Source organism: Magnolia sinica, chromosome 16 (assembly GCF_029962835.1).
Source record: "Magnolia sinica isolate HGM2019 chromosome 16, MsV1, whole genome shotgun sequence".
Classification (NCBI taxonomy): domain Eukaryota; kingdom Viridiplantae; phylum Streptophyta; class Magnoliopsida; order Magnoliales; family Magnoliaceae; genus Magnolia; species Magnolia sinica.
In genome coordinates, this window is record NC_080588.1 from 19312177 (window position 1) to 19329069 (window position 16893).

At 38.1% G+C, this 16893-nt stretch overlaps 1 protein-coding gene and 1 long non-coding RNA gene across 5 annotated transcripts in view; one reads left to right on the forward strand and one right to left on the reverse strand.

The window, feature by feature from the left end:
- LOC131229058 (polyadenylate-binding protein, cytoplasmic and nuclear-like) overlaps window positions 1-16893 on the reverse strand; it is an 89936-nt gene that overhangs the window by 45747 nt on the left and 27296 nt on the right. For 2 of the 4 annotated variants that reach the window (XM_058224917.1, XM_058224916.1), the window contains exons 2-8: window positions 15480-15516; window positions 15186-15259; window positions 13808-13873; window positions 13597-13668; window positions 10747-10819; window positions 10135-10172; window positions 9935-10048 (exon numbers count right to left, since the gene is read on the reverse strand). In XM_058224917.1, the coding sequence (XP_058080900.1) occupies window positions 9935-10048; window positions 10135-10172; window positions 10747-10819; window positions 13597-13668; window positions 13808-13873; window positions 15186-15259; window positions 15480-15516 (474 nt within the window). Of the gene's footprint in view, window positions 1-9934; window positions 10049-10134; window positions 10173-10746; window positions 10820-13596; window positions 13669-13807; window positions 13874-15185; window positions 15260-15479; window positions 15555-16893 lie in introns of all 4 variants that reach the window. The other 2 variants (XM_058224918.1, XM_058224919.1) reach the window with 2 other exon arrangements.
- LOC131229060 (uncharacterized) lies at window positions 186-1214 on the forward strand. Its single transcript, XR_009163155.1, has 3 exons — window positions 186-337; window positions 448-578; window positions 692-1214. It is a non-coding gene; the product is annotated as an uncharacterized LOC131229060 (long non-coding RNA).

Below are 16893 nucleotides of genomic sequence, written 5' to 3' on the forward strand. Positions count from 1 at the left end.
ATGGAGAGGGCGAAAAATAAGATCATGGACCATTTTAACTATAGAGACCATGATTACAAGCCAATTTTAGATATTATAGATAGAAGATGGGGTAGCCAAATGTCATTCCCATTGTATTCGGCTGCTTACATCCTTAACCTAGCCTATTTATTCGCTTCTGCAGATCCAGCAGAAGCACTAACTATGCATATGGTTAGATTTATTGATGTCTTGGAAAGAATGATTCCAGATAGAGGAGACCATGACAAGATCTCAACTTTGCTGGACTTCTACACAAAAAGTGAAGGGATATTCTCAAGGGATATCATAATAAGACATCGGACAATGAAATTACCCAGTAAATGTTAGTGTACTGTCAACTGTGTATTGAACTCTTACAAATAGTTTTCATACAAAGTGTCTCTAAAAGACTAAGACTCTAACCTATACTAAAACTGTTTTTCTCAGCTGACTAGTGGGCTGCCTATGGATTGGACCCGAACAGGAAGGATCCAGCTCTAAAGAAGCTAGCTATGAAGATTCTTGGACTCACGTGTTCTGCCAGTGGTTGCGAGCGCAATTGGAGCACGTTCGAGGCGGTAAGTTTAGACTGTTTAGTAATTGTTTTTTTTGTAAACTTTAATTTTTTTAGTGGCGTAAGCTAAATTAATTACCTAAATAGCTAATGTCAAATGTGCTTTCTTTCTTGCAGATTCATACCAAGAAAAGGAATCGCCTTGAGCAAAAAAAGCTCAACGACTTGGTTTTCGTTCAATACAATAAAAAATTGCGAGAATGATTCTAAAGTAGGAAAGAAAAGCCCGGTTTCTTTGACCCTATCTGCTTAGATGAGTTGGATGCAGATAACGAGTGGCTCGTAGAGACGGAGGACCTGGTATTTGCTGGAGAGGAGCTGACATGGGCACAAGTTGAAGATGTCGCATACGGATCGACACCTGGTGAAGGTAGTACCACTCGAGGGCGAAGGACGGGGGGGAGCCAGGGGGCGAGTAGTAGTCGTCGACCTGTTGATAAGATTGAGGAGATTGAAGAAGGAGAAGGTAATAATGATGATCAAGCTGAAGATCATCCACCATTGGATGTTGATGAAGTATTAGTATGTACAGATGATGCAGAAACGGAAGAAGAAGAAGTGTATGTGGAAGAAGGAGATGACTCGAATGATGATGATGATGGTGGTGGTGGTGGTGGACCTGGTAGTGATATGCCACAATGGCTACTAGATCAATGTATATGATTATTGATTATTGATTATATAAATAATAAATACATAACTTCTTAATTTTGTTGAATATTTAGTATTTACTAAGTCTAAGTGTGCTGATGTTGATGTTGATGTTGTTGATTGTTGATAACTTGATATTGATAACTTGATATATTATATATCATGTAGTGTTGAATGTTGAATATGGATCTTTCATATTTCATATTTGTTAAATGTTAATTGTTAAGAAGTTAACTATATTGTAACTTGTAAATGTATCATATTCATATGTATGTAATTGGTTTTATTTTATTTTTACTTAAATTAAATGTATTTCATGTCCCAATGACATATAATAATTTATTTTGATTTTTCCTATTTTTTTAAAAAAATTTTGAAAAAATGGGGAAAAAAATAAAATAAAATGCGACCGCATATGCGATTGTGCGATCGCATATGCTATTTGACAACATTAGTCACAGCCTCGATCCCCACCTGCCAGTATGGGAAGTTGGCAACATTTGGAGTTATGTTGCCATGTAAATAGCTTGGTTATTGCCCTACCAAACAGTTCGAGACCACATTTGTTTGATCTTCTTATGTTTTTGTCATCTCACTCTTAAACAAAATTAGATCACACGAGGGTCTCTCGGGCTCCACATCATCGGGCATGGGGGAACACGTGAAGTCTCATGTCAGCAGAAGTTACGTTGTAATCCACTAAACATGCCCCACTCCCACTTGCAATCCCCCCAAACCCCAATCCAAATACTTACATACATATATATATATATATATATATATATATATATATATATATATATATATATATATATATATATATATATATATATCATGTACAAACCCCCTCCCACCAAACAAGCATCGACGCACTTCATCTTCACAAGTGGTGCACACGCTCTCTCCTAGCCATCATGACTTCACGATCCGAATCCTCATCAGACTTAACATTCTCGTGCTCACCAACACCGATATAATCAAGACCAAACATCTCGTGTCTGGCCGCATTAGGGGCACCATGTTTCTTCTTCACCATTACCTCTCTTGGCACCTGTTGCACCTTGGCCCTTTCGATGTGCCAAATGTTGTCTAGGTCATATGATACCTCCAATTATCACCCGACCACAATAGTTGCACTTCATGCTACCACCCACCCTCACACAATATTGCCATCCAATATTCCCACTTCTTCGTTGGGCAAAATATAAACTATAACAAAAGTCAAAATATAAACTATTGTTTAATTTCTAAATCAAAGAATCTAAAGTAAAACTAAAGTCAAAATTGTAAAGTGTAAAGAAAAAAGGAAAACAAATCAAGCTCCTCAGTCTCACGACATTATCACTATACAATATATAATCACTGAGATGAAATTAAAAAATAAAAATAAAAAAAATTGATTTCATGCAAACGTTTATTCACAGGCAAACAGCCATACACTATTCATCCATCCAAAAATCAGTTGAAATTTAAAATAAAATAGCAAATGTGGTTAACATGACAGACAAAAAAAAAAGAAAAAAAGAGCATGCATCTGTACATTAGAGCATTCTATATCTATTCCATGCATCAACATTGAGTTTCAAACACAAAAAAATAAACATTTTTTGGGTTTTTCATAAAAATATTGTTCATTCGAAAATCAACCGAAATTATAATAATAATTGTTATTAACATGACAAGAAATTGTATGAATCTGTACATTTGAGCATCCTATATATATTTCATGTATCAATAATAAGTTTAAACAAAAAATTGCTTTTATTTTTATATAAAAATAATGCTCATATCAGCTGGAATTAAAATAAATAAATAAAAATTAGCAATTGTGATGAAGATGACAAAAAAAGAAGAAGAAGAAGAAGAAGAAGAATGGATCTGTCCATTTGAGCATCCTACATCTATTCCTTACATCAACTTTAAGTTTCAAAAAAACAAATGCATTTTTTAAATAAAAAACACTATTCATCCAAAAAATAGCCGAAATTAAAATAAACAAGAAAATTAGCAATTGTGGTTACATGACAAAAAAAAAAAGGCATGAATTTGTACATTTGATTATCCTACATATATTTTATGCATCAACATTAACTTCTAAAGGAAAAAAAAAGCATTTTTGGGGGTTTTCATAAAATACACTGATCATCTAAAAATAAACCATTCAATTGTGGATAAGATGTATAAAAAAATAAAATAAAATAAAATAAAGGAATGAATTTGTACATTTAAGCATCCTACATCTATTCCAAGCATCAACATTAAGTTTCAAAGAAAAAAATGCATATTTTTAGGTTTTCTCATAAAAGTACTGTCCATCCAAAAATCAGCCTTAATTAAATTAATTTTTTTTTAAATAGCAATCGTAATTAACATGACCAGAGGCATGAATCTGTATTTTTGAGCATCCTATATATATTTCATGAATCAACATTAAGTTTCAAAGAAAAAATGCATTTTTTTAGGATTTTTCATAAAATACACTGTTCATCCAAAAATTAGCTGAAATTAGAAAAAAAAAAAAATTTATATATATATATAATTTTTACCTTTTTTTCTAAATTTGCCCCAAATGGACCGTGGAGCTTTGATTCACCCAAATCAGTTAAAAAACCTTGTTTAAATCCGTAAATATGTTGCAATAAGGTCAAAATAGATTAGGATTGCTTGAATATGTAAGAGAATTGAAAAGTAGTGAAAAATATAACAAAATGCATCAATTTAAATAAACCCCCAAAACAGAGCTGTTTTCTGACCGCTGTAGGAGAGAATCCGGCCGTTATACCCCCATAACGGCCATTGTGGCCCTTGCAACACCCGTAACATTTCAATTTTTTCCAAGGTACCCATTATGCCCCTGTATCATGTAACAGGCCCCACTGAATCCATTACAAAACGGAATCAGAACACCTTGGCACTACATGATGAATTCCCGATGTTAGCAAAGTTTTCTTCAAAAGCAAGTGTTCACATTGCTCAATGCTTGTCAGCATATTGGTGGTACTTGACGTGAACAAATCTCATCCGTATGTTGGCCACGCAGCTTCAAAGTCATCGTCCTACTTCAAGAGACGAAGAAACAATGATGTGGAATAAGGAAAAATCGAGTTAATTCTCAGTTCGCTCTCCCTACAGGTTAATACATGGGCCATTCTCTGGAGAACACAGAGGTCACAAATCTTTATGTGGGGGGGGCAGAAAAATTGAATGTAAACTCAAGTATAGAGGATCTTGATGAGTGTCCACTTTTTTCTTCTCTGTCTTGGTCTTCTTTGTAGTAGTCTGCTTTAGATTTCGCATCTTTGGCTCTCGTTTCCTTTTTTAATAAAATGTAGTTACCTTCTGGGGGGGGGGGAGGGGAGGGGATGGGGACTCACCACAAATATGGATTAGATAAAATGGCCTTTTGGGTAGGCCTATAACAAAATGACATGCCATATTGTATTAGAAAACATCTGAGAGGATAAAATAAGATATCACGTGCAAGTTTCAGAACCTACTTGCAACCAGTGTTCGAGTTGTCAGTATCGCTACAAGTTTTGCTGGCCGGAGATAAAGATATAATATCGTTTTCGCCGATAATATCGCCGATAACCGGAAATGCAGGGAAAAAGGGGGAAACATGGAGACAATGGTGGAATTTTTCAGTGAAACTTCAAGACATGCCTAAATACACATATTTAAATATTCAACAATAAAAAAATTGCAAAAAGAATGCATTAAATTAGAAGTTTTCATTTAATGGGGGCCAAAAGGCATGCGTTGTCATAAGAAATCACTCAAATAGTAGCCAAAATGATGTGAAAATAAAAATATCAGCTTGATCAGAAACTTCCGTGGCCCCTAAGAAGTTTTGAAAGCTGGATGTCACTGTCCCCACTGTTTTCTATGGTGGGGTCCACTTGAACTTTAGATCTATCTCATTCTTTTTCTCATGCCATAAAAATCTCTCTCCAAATTAATGGATGGTATGGATACAACACATGCATCATGGTGGGGTCCACATAGCTCGGTGACGTCACATCAGTAGCCATTTGGGTTAGCCACTGGGGATCGATACCAAGGCCTCAAGTGTTAAAACGAGGCATCTCCACTCAATCTGCCAGTTGAGCTATGAATCTGGGTGTCTTTGGCTACGGCTTTTGTCAATAGCCAATCCAGAAATCGGATTAGCTACTAAGTTACTCAGTACACTCTACGTTGGGCCCACTGTGAATTTATGTAGTTTATCCACACCTTCCATCTATTTTTCCATATCATTTTAGGCGTTGAGCCCAAAATTGAAGCTTATACAAGTCTCAAGTGGACCATACCACAAGAAACAGTGGAAATAATGATTTCCACCCTTGAAACCTTTCCACATACAACGGTGATGCTTATTTTTCATCCGCGCCCACACCCATGCAGCGCAGGACTGAGATTTCCTTCCTGCGCTGCAAGCTCAAGTGGGGGCCGCTGTGTTTGTGAAAAATCATCCCCGTTCATCCATTTTGTGAGTTCATTTTAGGACATGATGCCAAAAATGAACCATAACTAAAGCTCAAGTGAGCCTAAACGTGATAATTAAACGTCCACAGTTGAAATATTCGTGGGGCCACAAGTTTTGATTCATGCCAATATTTTTGTTTTCAATTCATCTCAATAGTAATGACGTTATTAACGGTACGGATGGCATCTAAACATCACTGTTGAACCCAAGAAGGTTTCAATGGTTGGAATTTCCATAACCACATTTTTCCTTTAGTACGGCTCACTTGAGCAGTTGAAGGTGACCCAGGAAGGTTTCAACTGTGGGGTCCACCGTGATTTATGTATTTTATCCACTCCATCCATCCATTTTAACAGATAATTTTAGGTCTTGAACCTAAAAAAGAAGTATATCCAAACCTCAAGTGGACCACACCGTAGGAAACAGTATGAATTGAAATCTACCGTTGAAAATTTCTTGGGGGCCACAGAAGTTTTAGATCAAGCTGATATTTGTTTTTTCCCTTCATCCATGTCTGTGTGATCTTATGAACAGGTTGGATGAGAAATAAACACCACTGTGGGCCCTAGAAAGGTTTTAATGGTGGAAATCATTATTCCAACTGTTTCCAATGGTATGGTCCACTCGATCTTTGGGTATGCTTAAACTTTGGTCTCAACCCCTAAAATAAGATGGAAAAACGGATGGACCGCATGGATCGACCAGATACATTCTCGGTGGGCCCAACAAAATGTACTCGGTACGTTAACAGCATATGGAACCACGTACGTGATCGCATTTCACTGGCCGGATCCCCAATTTACGCCCGCCGATCCCCAAATTCCGAAAATCTCTCAAATTTCAAAATTCCATCTCCTTCCCACCGATTTCTCTAAAATTTCAACCGAAAATCCCTCTCCCTCATCCCAAATAAGAAAAAAACCCTCAAGATCTCGCCCCGCAAGCGGATTCGAGAAGTTGCAGATTTTTTCACAGAAAAAAGGAAATTTTTGGGGTTGAATCTTACCAGAAATTGCCGATCTGCACTCAAGGCTGTGAATTCGCGTCTTCCTCCAGATCCAGGCGAAAAAACAGGTATTTTTTGGATTTTTTTTACATTTTATCGCAAACAGCTACCCCTTTTATCGATAAAGGGGGATTGTTGGCTATAGTTCCCACCCGTGGTTGGTGGGAACAGCGAAATATCGACGATATTTTGAAAATACCGATAATCCGGCGAGATTATCGACGATACTTGGGAGCGATTCGAAAAAAGGGGTTTCGGTGTCGCATAGCCGGCAACACCGATATTATTGGCGATATTTCAATAATATCGCCAATATTTTATACACTGTTTGTGACTAATTCTAAAGAAACACCAGCTTTGATGGAACCGTATCGGTGGACATGAATCTAAATGAAGCATTAAAAAATGATGGAATTCAAGTTGATGAATGCTTAAACTAACATAAATTGCCAATGTTTGTTTCATGTGCATGCGAGATGCAGATGCAGAGTCAATCGATCACCTCTTTATTCATTGCCCCTTCACTAGAGAGATGAGGGAGAGGTTCTTGGCGACCTTTGATGTTTCGTGGGTGATGTCAGGATCTATTAAAGTTTTGTTTCATTTTTGGCATTGGGGGCGTTGGGGGGCCGTTGGGAAGAGAGGTAGGATGCCCTGAAGGCTTTCCTTTTTGGCAGGTATTTGGACCTCATGGGGAGAGGAATAATCAATGCTTTTGCAATGTTGCGGGTTAGAGTCAATAGTCTTTAGTAGAGCTAAGTTGGATGTAATGGATTGGACCTAAATATAAGGGCCCTTGTTAAGTGTTCTCACTCATTTTCTGTTTGGTCTACCTTGTACTCGTTTGTCTTTGGCTTTTTCCTCTTTTAATAAATTTGTCATCTTTCTAAACAATTAATATAACAAACAAATCAATTCTCAACCAGAGCATTGAGCACAAGCATAAAGAGTCATCTGATGTGAAACCCCATCAGGTAATTAGTAAATATTGTTGACAGGATTCCGAAGTAAACACTGGTAATTGAATCTGAATCCATTCCTCTTCTTTGCCAGGTTGGTTGATGTGATAAATTTCTAATCTATAAGTCAAAGGTTCGAGATTTGGTGCCCACATCTTCAAAAAATTGAATCTGAATCCGTGATTATAGCATCTCAAATTTCTGAATTCTAAAGCTTACTACACCAGAAGTGAAGGAGGATACATGGGATCGCAAATAAATGCAGCAAGGCTGCCTATGGGAGCAAAAAAAAAAAGGCATGATGAGTTCACACCAAAGGCCAAAAAATAGATACACAATAAGATTGAAAGGCTCTTGAATAGCAATGAATGGATTAAAAAGAGAGAGAGAGAGAGAGAGAGAGAGAGAGAGAGAGAGAGAGAGATTATGGTCCTTATTCTTTTATAATAGTGAGAAAGAGTCATCATTCTCCGCATCTCGATTTATATTCAAGACCCTCTCACATGACAAGAGCTCCTTTCATCACTGTAATAGGTGGGGTAGAGCATAAAGCCCTACACTCCCCCTCCTCAAGGAACATAAGTTTCTTAAAGTCCATAGCAGTTTCGTAATTCGCTAAAGAGGAGATTGGCTAGAACCAAGTTATTTAACAACTAAGTTACAGTCATGGACTCATGTTCAGTTTGGAAGATCTTCTCAGTGTAGCGCAAATCCTACATTATGCACCAGCATTTGGCATTTTTTCACCACGAATGGATCATTTGCAAGTTGTAAATCGATCAAGTTGCAGCACTGTAGTTACCATGCAAGAAAAAATTGCCAGGCAAAACTAAAGCCTCAAATTCACCAAACTCTAAATGCCGACTTCTCACCAGCACCATGGTCAAAGGAATGAATAAACAAGAATACAGTTCACCATCTGGGTTGTTAAGCATGATATCGATTCTAAAATGCCAATTATCATAACATCATCCAGCTCTTTGAAACAGGCATGAACACAGGAAGTCACCTAACATTGTGCGAGATCTTATGCTGCCAAAGAAAGAGCCAAATGCCTCCAAAGAAGGGTTAGCACATGCTTCAACAGCACCATGCCATCCACGAAAAGAATGTGGAAAATTTGCAGATTATTCCAAAAGGAGACCAAAGAACTAGTCTCCAAAGAAGATACAGCAAGGTTTCAAAAATAAAATTTAATAGAGGGGAGTTGAGTATCTATGGATGTATGTATCAGTGTTATAAATGCTAGCTGAGTATATCTGTGATCATGGAGAAGAGGATAAATTCATTTCTTTCAATTCCAAAGATGTCATTCTAGTTTATCAAAAGCTCTTCTTCAGTCAAACCAAGATAGTAAATCATGTGCACTGCACATACACACATAGGAATCTGATGACATGAAGGATTAGTTACAGGAAGCATGAGAAGAAGTAGATCTAATGAAGGAGCGGCACAGCAGTTCTTAAAATGTCTGTAAGTGTGAACATCTAGTAAGGAGTGGGAGCAGGCTTCTGATGCGGGAGTGAGATGGATTCCAAAGTTGGACAGGAATGACAGCTTGGGTAGAATGTCCCTGGAATTGAGGGTTGAAAAGGCAAGTAGATTGAAACTAAAACACACAAACACAGCTAATGAACTAGATCACAGAAGCATCTTTCACTACTCCATTTATATGGTGATTAATCGAGGAAGAACAATATAAGGAGAAACTGAATTCTTGTCATAGAGACCAAAATGGGATAAGGGATATTTTAATCATCAAGGGAACAGGTATAGACAGGCTTGAGTGAACAGGCAAAGTACACACTTAACATGAGAAATCATGCACATTTTTAAGCAGGGATAAGATCCTATCCATACGTAAGAATGGATAACCATAGGGATGAGATTTTTAAGGCTACAATAAATGAGCATAGATAAGATTTTGTGAGTTTGTTGAAGACACTCGAGATAACTGATCTCACAAGGCTAACACATGCACGTACAGTGTTTCTGTCACAGTCACCAAAACAAAAGAAAGGAACATGACAAAAATTAGTAATTGATTCAAACATATATGCAAAGTCAGATACATACAGCCAGAACCTCTATCCTGTGGAGGTGTAAAAAACAACATACATGACTGCCTGAAACTCCATAATGCAAAAACCAACTCTCACACCACATTATGAAGGATAATTTGACAAACATAAAATCATTCCTCGTATGATGGAACAATAACACAAAAAAAAAAAAAAAAAGAGGCATCCATAACTTACACCATGAGAGGAAAATTGCACAAAAGCAAAACCTCGGTTCTGTCGCTTTCCATCTGCAGAATCTCCAGTTTTTGAAGGCATTGCAAGTTCAGTAGACACAACGTCTTGAAAAGCCTATAGAAAGAAAGATGTACATATTCAGAACCCAGCAAGAGCCCTATTTCATTCTAACAAACAATACTGCTAAAACCAAATATCACCTGGTGAACCATTTTATTAAATTCTTCGAAGCTCCAATCTGAAAAGAAAATGAGATCAAAAGCAAAAATAATGCAATGAATACAAGAGAATCAATTTAGAACATAGAAAGAATAATAGGATGAATAGACAAGCAGAAAACGCTAACTTTTTTTCTTTTTATTATATATATATATATATATATATAGAGAGAGAGAGAGAGAGAGAGAGAGAGAGAGAGAGGAATGCTCACCTGCGCACCAGTTCTCACAAGTTCTCGTGAGAACTTTTTCAGATCTCATCTCCCATGATATGACTGCAAATCTGAACCTTCCATGTGATGCAGCACCCCATGAAACCTCCAAGGCCCAACTTTCACCCTGATCCGAAACTTTGGTGGGCCATGGCAAAAGGAAACAGTTTCCTCCCTTGATTTGCCTTTCTCTTTTGTCATGGCCCACCAAAGTTTTGGATAAGAGAAAAGGTTGGGCCATGGGGGTTTCATGGGGTGCTGCATCACATGGACGGTGTGCACAGGTGAGCATTCCCCTCTCTCTCTCTCTCTCTCTCTCTCTCTCTCTCTCTCTCTCTCTCTGATAAAGCCATCACAGCAGAAGGGATAAAATACAGCCAACCTTTGCGAAGATTGCCCAAAAACAAGGAGTCCTGATTTGCCGATTGAGCAACACCAAGCTTTTTTCCTTCTAGCTGAAATATTTAGGGTCATAAATGACAATGTTATTTAAATAAGCCTGCTGAATTCAAATATAGAAGGAAAAGGGACATAACCAAATGCCAAGCTAGTACTTGCTGTAAACTGCATCAGTAACTTTATATGGCATGAGCATGATGGAGATAAGGTCTCCTTTGCATACATAAGCATTCAACATAACACAACCCAGAGAGGGAGGTGATCAAACATCCAGGTTAATGCAAATATAAGTTTGGGTGTTATCAACAGATTCAAGCAAAACTGGTTGCCTTGCTGCTTTGGGGAGTTCTAAGATTATCATGGAAAATCAAGGAGCTTTTGTCACTAGAAGGCAAATTTTCAATAGCGCCCTGATCGCCCATGAATGCATTGAATGTAGATTTAGAAAGAAGCAAACTGGTGTGCAAGCTCGATATGGAAAAGGCCTATAACCACGTTAACTGGGATTTCTTAGATTATATGCTAGCTCAGGTGGGTCATGGTCAGAAATGGATGCAGTCTTGTGTGAAGTCCGCCACTCATTTTGTTTTAGTGGACGAGTCGCCTAATTGCTTTTTCAAGGCTTCTAGAGGGCGCGGGCAAGGGGACTCTCTCTCTCTCTCTCTCTCTCTCTCTCTCTCTCTCTCTCTCTCTCTCTCTCTCTGGGCAAGGGGACTCTCTCTCTCTCTCTCTCTCTCTCTCTCTCTCTCTCTCTCTCTCTCTCTCTCTACTCCCTTATTTGTGATCATCTGTGAAGCTCTCAACAAGATGCTTTACAAGGGAGAGGAAAATGGGCTAATTAACGGCTTTAAAGTCTCTAAACTCTGAAGGCAGGATCCAAGTCAGCCACCTCTAGTATGCGGACAACACTTTATTGTTTTGTGATGTGGATGCAACTTGTGTGGATAATCTCCGCAAAATCCTTCTGTGCTTTAAAGGTGTTTCAAGTCTTAAGATCGATGTATCTAAAAGCAAGTTGTTGGGAGTACATGTGTCAGATGAGGATCTGGTGCAGCTTGCGAATGCCTTTGGGTGCAAGACACATTCGTTCCCATCCACATATCTTAGTTTGCCACTTTGCATCGAGAAGATGGCTAAGCACCTTTGGGACGGGGTCGTTGAAAGAATTGAGAGGAGGCTAGCCGGTTGGAAGTGTCGACATCTCTCTCTCAAAGGGAGGTTGACCCTCGTTAAAGCGGCTTTCTCTAATATACATGTGTATTTCATGTCTCTTTCAAGTGACCCCAGTCTATTTTGAATAGGCTTTAAAAGCTGAGAAGAGACTTTTTCTAGAAAGGGGGGATGTTCATAAGTTCCACCTCCTAAAATGGGGAGAGGTTTGCAAGCCAATCGCGGTAAGGGGGCACAAGGATAAAGAATCTGGGTTTTGTGAACATAGCACTTCTTGGAAAGTGGATATGGAAGTTGGGCACGGAAGTGGGGAGGTAGTGGAGGGAAATTATTGTTAGCAAGTAGTGCATGAAGGAGGATGGCGTGTGAAGAGTTCTTCCCTTTATCATGTTACTAGTATTTGGAACGCAATCACATCAATAGAGATTTTTGTTAGTAGAGAGATTGAGTTCGTTCTTGGGAATGGGCACCGTATCCATTTTTGGGTGGATGTCTAATGCGGTGATGTGGTGTTTCAAGACATCTTCCCAAGGTTAGCTTCTCTGACTCCAAATTGCTTTGACTCAATTGCTTGTTGCTTCTCTTCATGTGGTGGTTCTTTTGTATGGAGATATTGCCATAGGAATTTGGTGGATGATGAGATCATTGAATTCATTGGCATTATGAATTATCTCAAGAATGTTGCTCCTTCACCTCAGTTAGAGAATTCAATGATTTGCACCGAAACCATTCTAGAGAGTTTTCGGCCCTTCTCTCTTCAGATTAATCACGAAATCCCCTCGCAATCATGGCCCTACCCATCCTTTTCATCATTGGTTTTACGGGGGTCATGTTGCAATATTTGTGTGCTTGGTTGACAGAAAGAAAATTTTAACCATGGAAAATCTTCAGCGAAGGTCTTTAATCCTCAATCCTCCCAAATATATATTTGATGTGTATGGAGAATGCGGAGCTAATCAATCACTTATTCATCCATTGCTCTTTTGCCCAGAAAGTGTAGGACTTCTTCCTTTCAATGTTTCACGTGGATTGGGTTACGCCAGAGTCGGTGGAGTCTCTTCTAGAAGGAGCAGAATGACCAGTCTTTCAGAAATGAGATGTCCTCAGTGGAATGGGGTGATTTGAAAAGCTGAGGGTTTGGTTTTGGGATGGGCCCCTCATGCAAAGGCTGCTACATCTTTGCCTTTTTTTCTGTGTTAGTGTAGCGTTGTGTTCTTTTCTTGGCTTTTGTTGGGCTTCTTAATAAATTTTGTTCTCTAAAAAAAAAAAAAAAAAAAGATATTTCCTGATTTTGTATAGATCCATCATCATTCGACCCTCCAAATTGTCCGAACATATGTAAAAGTTGCCCTATTGTACCCAAAAATCTACGGAACCTGTTGAAATTATGCTCTGCAGTCTAGAAAAAATTCTGAAAATAATCTCTCAGTTTAAAATGAATGGGATTTACTTTCCAAACTAAACTTGCAGTTAAATGCTAAAATCTGATACTGACTTCTGCATCAAAGTAAATCATATTTTCATAGTACGAAATCATGGCAGGAAGCAACTATTGGCTCTACGATTTAAAACTAACAGTGAGTTAGGAACTGAAACTAGAAGCCACTTGAAAATGAAAAGGTCTGGACAATGATAGGCCAGATTTCTGCAGTAATTATTTTACCATAGATCCATCTTTTTCTTTCCGGGCTTTAAAAGCAGCCTCTTTTGTGGCAAAACGTACAAAACAAAACCCCTGTAAAGACAAGAAAAGGGGAAAAAGGGGGGTTGAAGGTGCTTGCTGGATGAATAGCTGAGTAAGATGACAGTGGAGAAGAAATGTAGAGAAATATATAAAGAGGATGCTTAATAGACGGGGGCATAAAAGTCAATACCTTAGAGGTGCCATTCTGATCTTTTATCATACGCACTTCCAAAATTTCTCCACAAGAACAAAATACCTAAAAGGAAAACACAACCAATCAGACACTATAATTTTAGTTAATTGCTTAGCACCATAACAAGGATGATTGGAAAACATCTCCCCAGCAATTTCTTCATGATTCTCAATTGGAAGCATTTGGGTCCTCGAGATCCTAAAAATCATTTTTCTTATGGAAACTGAAACTCCAGGGAAAACAAATAACTCTCCAGCAACAAATTAAACTACTTAAAGATCTCTGTCTTTGTCATTAAAATCATATAAAAATTGTGATCACAACATCTGCAACATTTATAATTGACAAGCACAATGTCTAGGATAACTAGTGTCAACTACGTTGTCACTTCTCACTAGTGTTTAAGTATTGACAATATCGGCTAATATATCCCACGATATATCTTGTATCCCACCTGTGCGATCCAAAACGCACAAGTAGTGTCATATGTCACACATGTTCGATCTGGTGAGCATTTTCGATCCCTTTTTTCTATAAATCATATTAAATCAGTGTCAAATTGTTACAAATCCATGATTTTTCATGTTTTGTATGAAAAATCGTAGATTGAGAGATTTCAAGATTTGGAGGACATGGGCCGAGTTGCGGAAAATTTTAAAAAAAAAAATCAAAATTTTCCAATTTCTCGCAAATCGGTTGCAATCTTTGTGTCCAAACATAAAATTAAACATGTAACTTGATCTAGTAATTCTTCTTTTGCTTTTGAATGTATTGCTTATATTTCCACATATCTTCTTACATTTATAAATTATAGAATAGACTTTGAATATACTTGCATCAATTCAATTAGACAACACATAGATTAGGACCCCAAACAAAGAAAACCTATTATGTGCGCTTGTTTTTTTTGCAATGTTTTGATTTATAAGTGTGTATTGATGTCTTTTTTAACAATCACTGAAGTTTCATTAAAAAATTCAACCAATTTCCCAATCTTTCCCCATCTTTCCAACAACAACGATACATCACATGATACAACCGATATATCCCATGCGATAACTGATACATATCCGTATCCCAAGGGTGCGAAGCATAACACGATACCGGTATTTCGAACACTGCTAGTCACTACATAGCTCAAAATTTTGTCAACACAGCTTGATTAGAATTTGGGCCAATACAATGCAGGCATTGTTGTTTCTATAGACATCATGATCATTGTGTTCTTAAACTGGAAAACGAGTCTCTAGAAAGTCCCTAACCAAACACAAGTCCAAAAGATACTCAGGCTCAAGTGAAGTTTTGAGTATTTGCAGCATCCCCAAAACTTCTACTAGAAAAAGAAAGAAAAATCTGTATAAAAAAGAAAACAAACCTCTCGAATCATGCCCTCAGTTACACTTCGAGCCAAACCCCCAACAAAAATCTCAAAGCCTTTGACTCTGTGCTCTGCCCAACCAACAAAGCATAGATAAATAGTGTCATGAAAGGTTTATCAACTCTTATACACCATAAGCCTAATAGCATTCACCAAGAAAGAGCCACGATTTGCAAAAACATATCTTTACCATAAAACAGAAAGAAACAGAGACAGACAGACACACACACACACACACACACACACACACACACAGAGAGAGAGAGAGAGAGAGAGAGAGAGAAAACTTACCATGTTCCTTTGCAGCACCATCAGATGAGCGTGTCACCTGCAGCAGCAATCAAATTTCCATCATGCCCAATCAAACTAGAAGAAAATCTATGCAGTCAAGAGAATACAAGAATTCCTTAGAATAACCGATGCATGTTCTGATGTAAATGTTCCCGTGAATCAAATGCACCAAACCAAATGAAACTAAAAGGAAACTTGATACAAATAAACGAGTGTTTGACATGCACATGAGGCACAAGCTAGCAATTGTGTTCCTTAAACCAAAGACTATGATGCAATACGCAATCGAACTATAGGGAATCATAGTACATGAAAAGTGGGAATAGTAATCTGAAAGCACAAGCACTCAACTGTAAAAGCTGTTCAAATTGCAGATCATCAGAACCAATCGAACTAGAAGAAAATCTAAAAACAACTCAGCAGCATATGACCTCCAAAATAAACTCAAGCACGTTAGAAGTAGTACATTTCAAATCAGTGGCCCTAGTCACGCCCAAACAAACTGGAAGGAGTTTAAAGATGAGAGAATATGTGAATTACCTAAAATACCTCAATGAAGAATTATCATTAATTCCCCTAAAAAATCAACGACAACAAAACAATCACAAGATGGAAATCTGAATGAACGAGAAAAGTTGAAGAGACCATCAAATCAAAGATATTTTTGAGAAGGATTGACAATGAAAGGTGAGCCTCACATGGAGGGTCTAGATCACTTACAGGACCTTCTCTAACATAATAAATACAAACCATGCATTTCCTAACAATTGATTGAACAGTTAGGATCACTATATCAAAACAGTGTTTTGGAGGGATGGGCAATAGAGGGTACACTAGGATCACTATATCAAAACAGTGTTTTGGAGGGATGGGCAATAGAGGGTACGCTACATCACGGGAAGTTCTAGATCAATGTATCAGTGGCAGGACTGGTAGTTAGATCAGCTGATGGTGTTACCTTTCAAAAAAAAAATGCCTGGACTATAGTTGCACAGAGCATGAAACGAAGTGGCACCAAATTCAGGTGCAGGAACAGGAAAGTGTCTGTTTCAAAACAAAGCCAGACGCATCAAATGGAGCCCTAGCGCCCAAGGTATTCCAAATGGTTGCGTAAAAGCCGTTATGTAACAGTAACAATAGTGTTACAGGGTCGTAACGGCCATAACAGCTGTTACAGAAAAAATGGCCCGTAACGGTCCATTATGAGGCCGAAATAGGTTTTTAAAAAAACGTAATGGCCGTTACGACCCGTATCGTAACATAACAATGGTGGCCGTTACGGCCATTGTTACCATTATGGAATACCTTGCCAGCACCTGCCTAGGTCAACTCTAGTTCCTAGCGCTTAAAACTACCCTTTGCGCCTATCCCGCGAAGAGGTCCTTCAAAAAAGTCTCTGCACCAGGCATAGAGC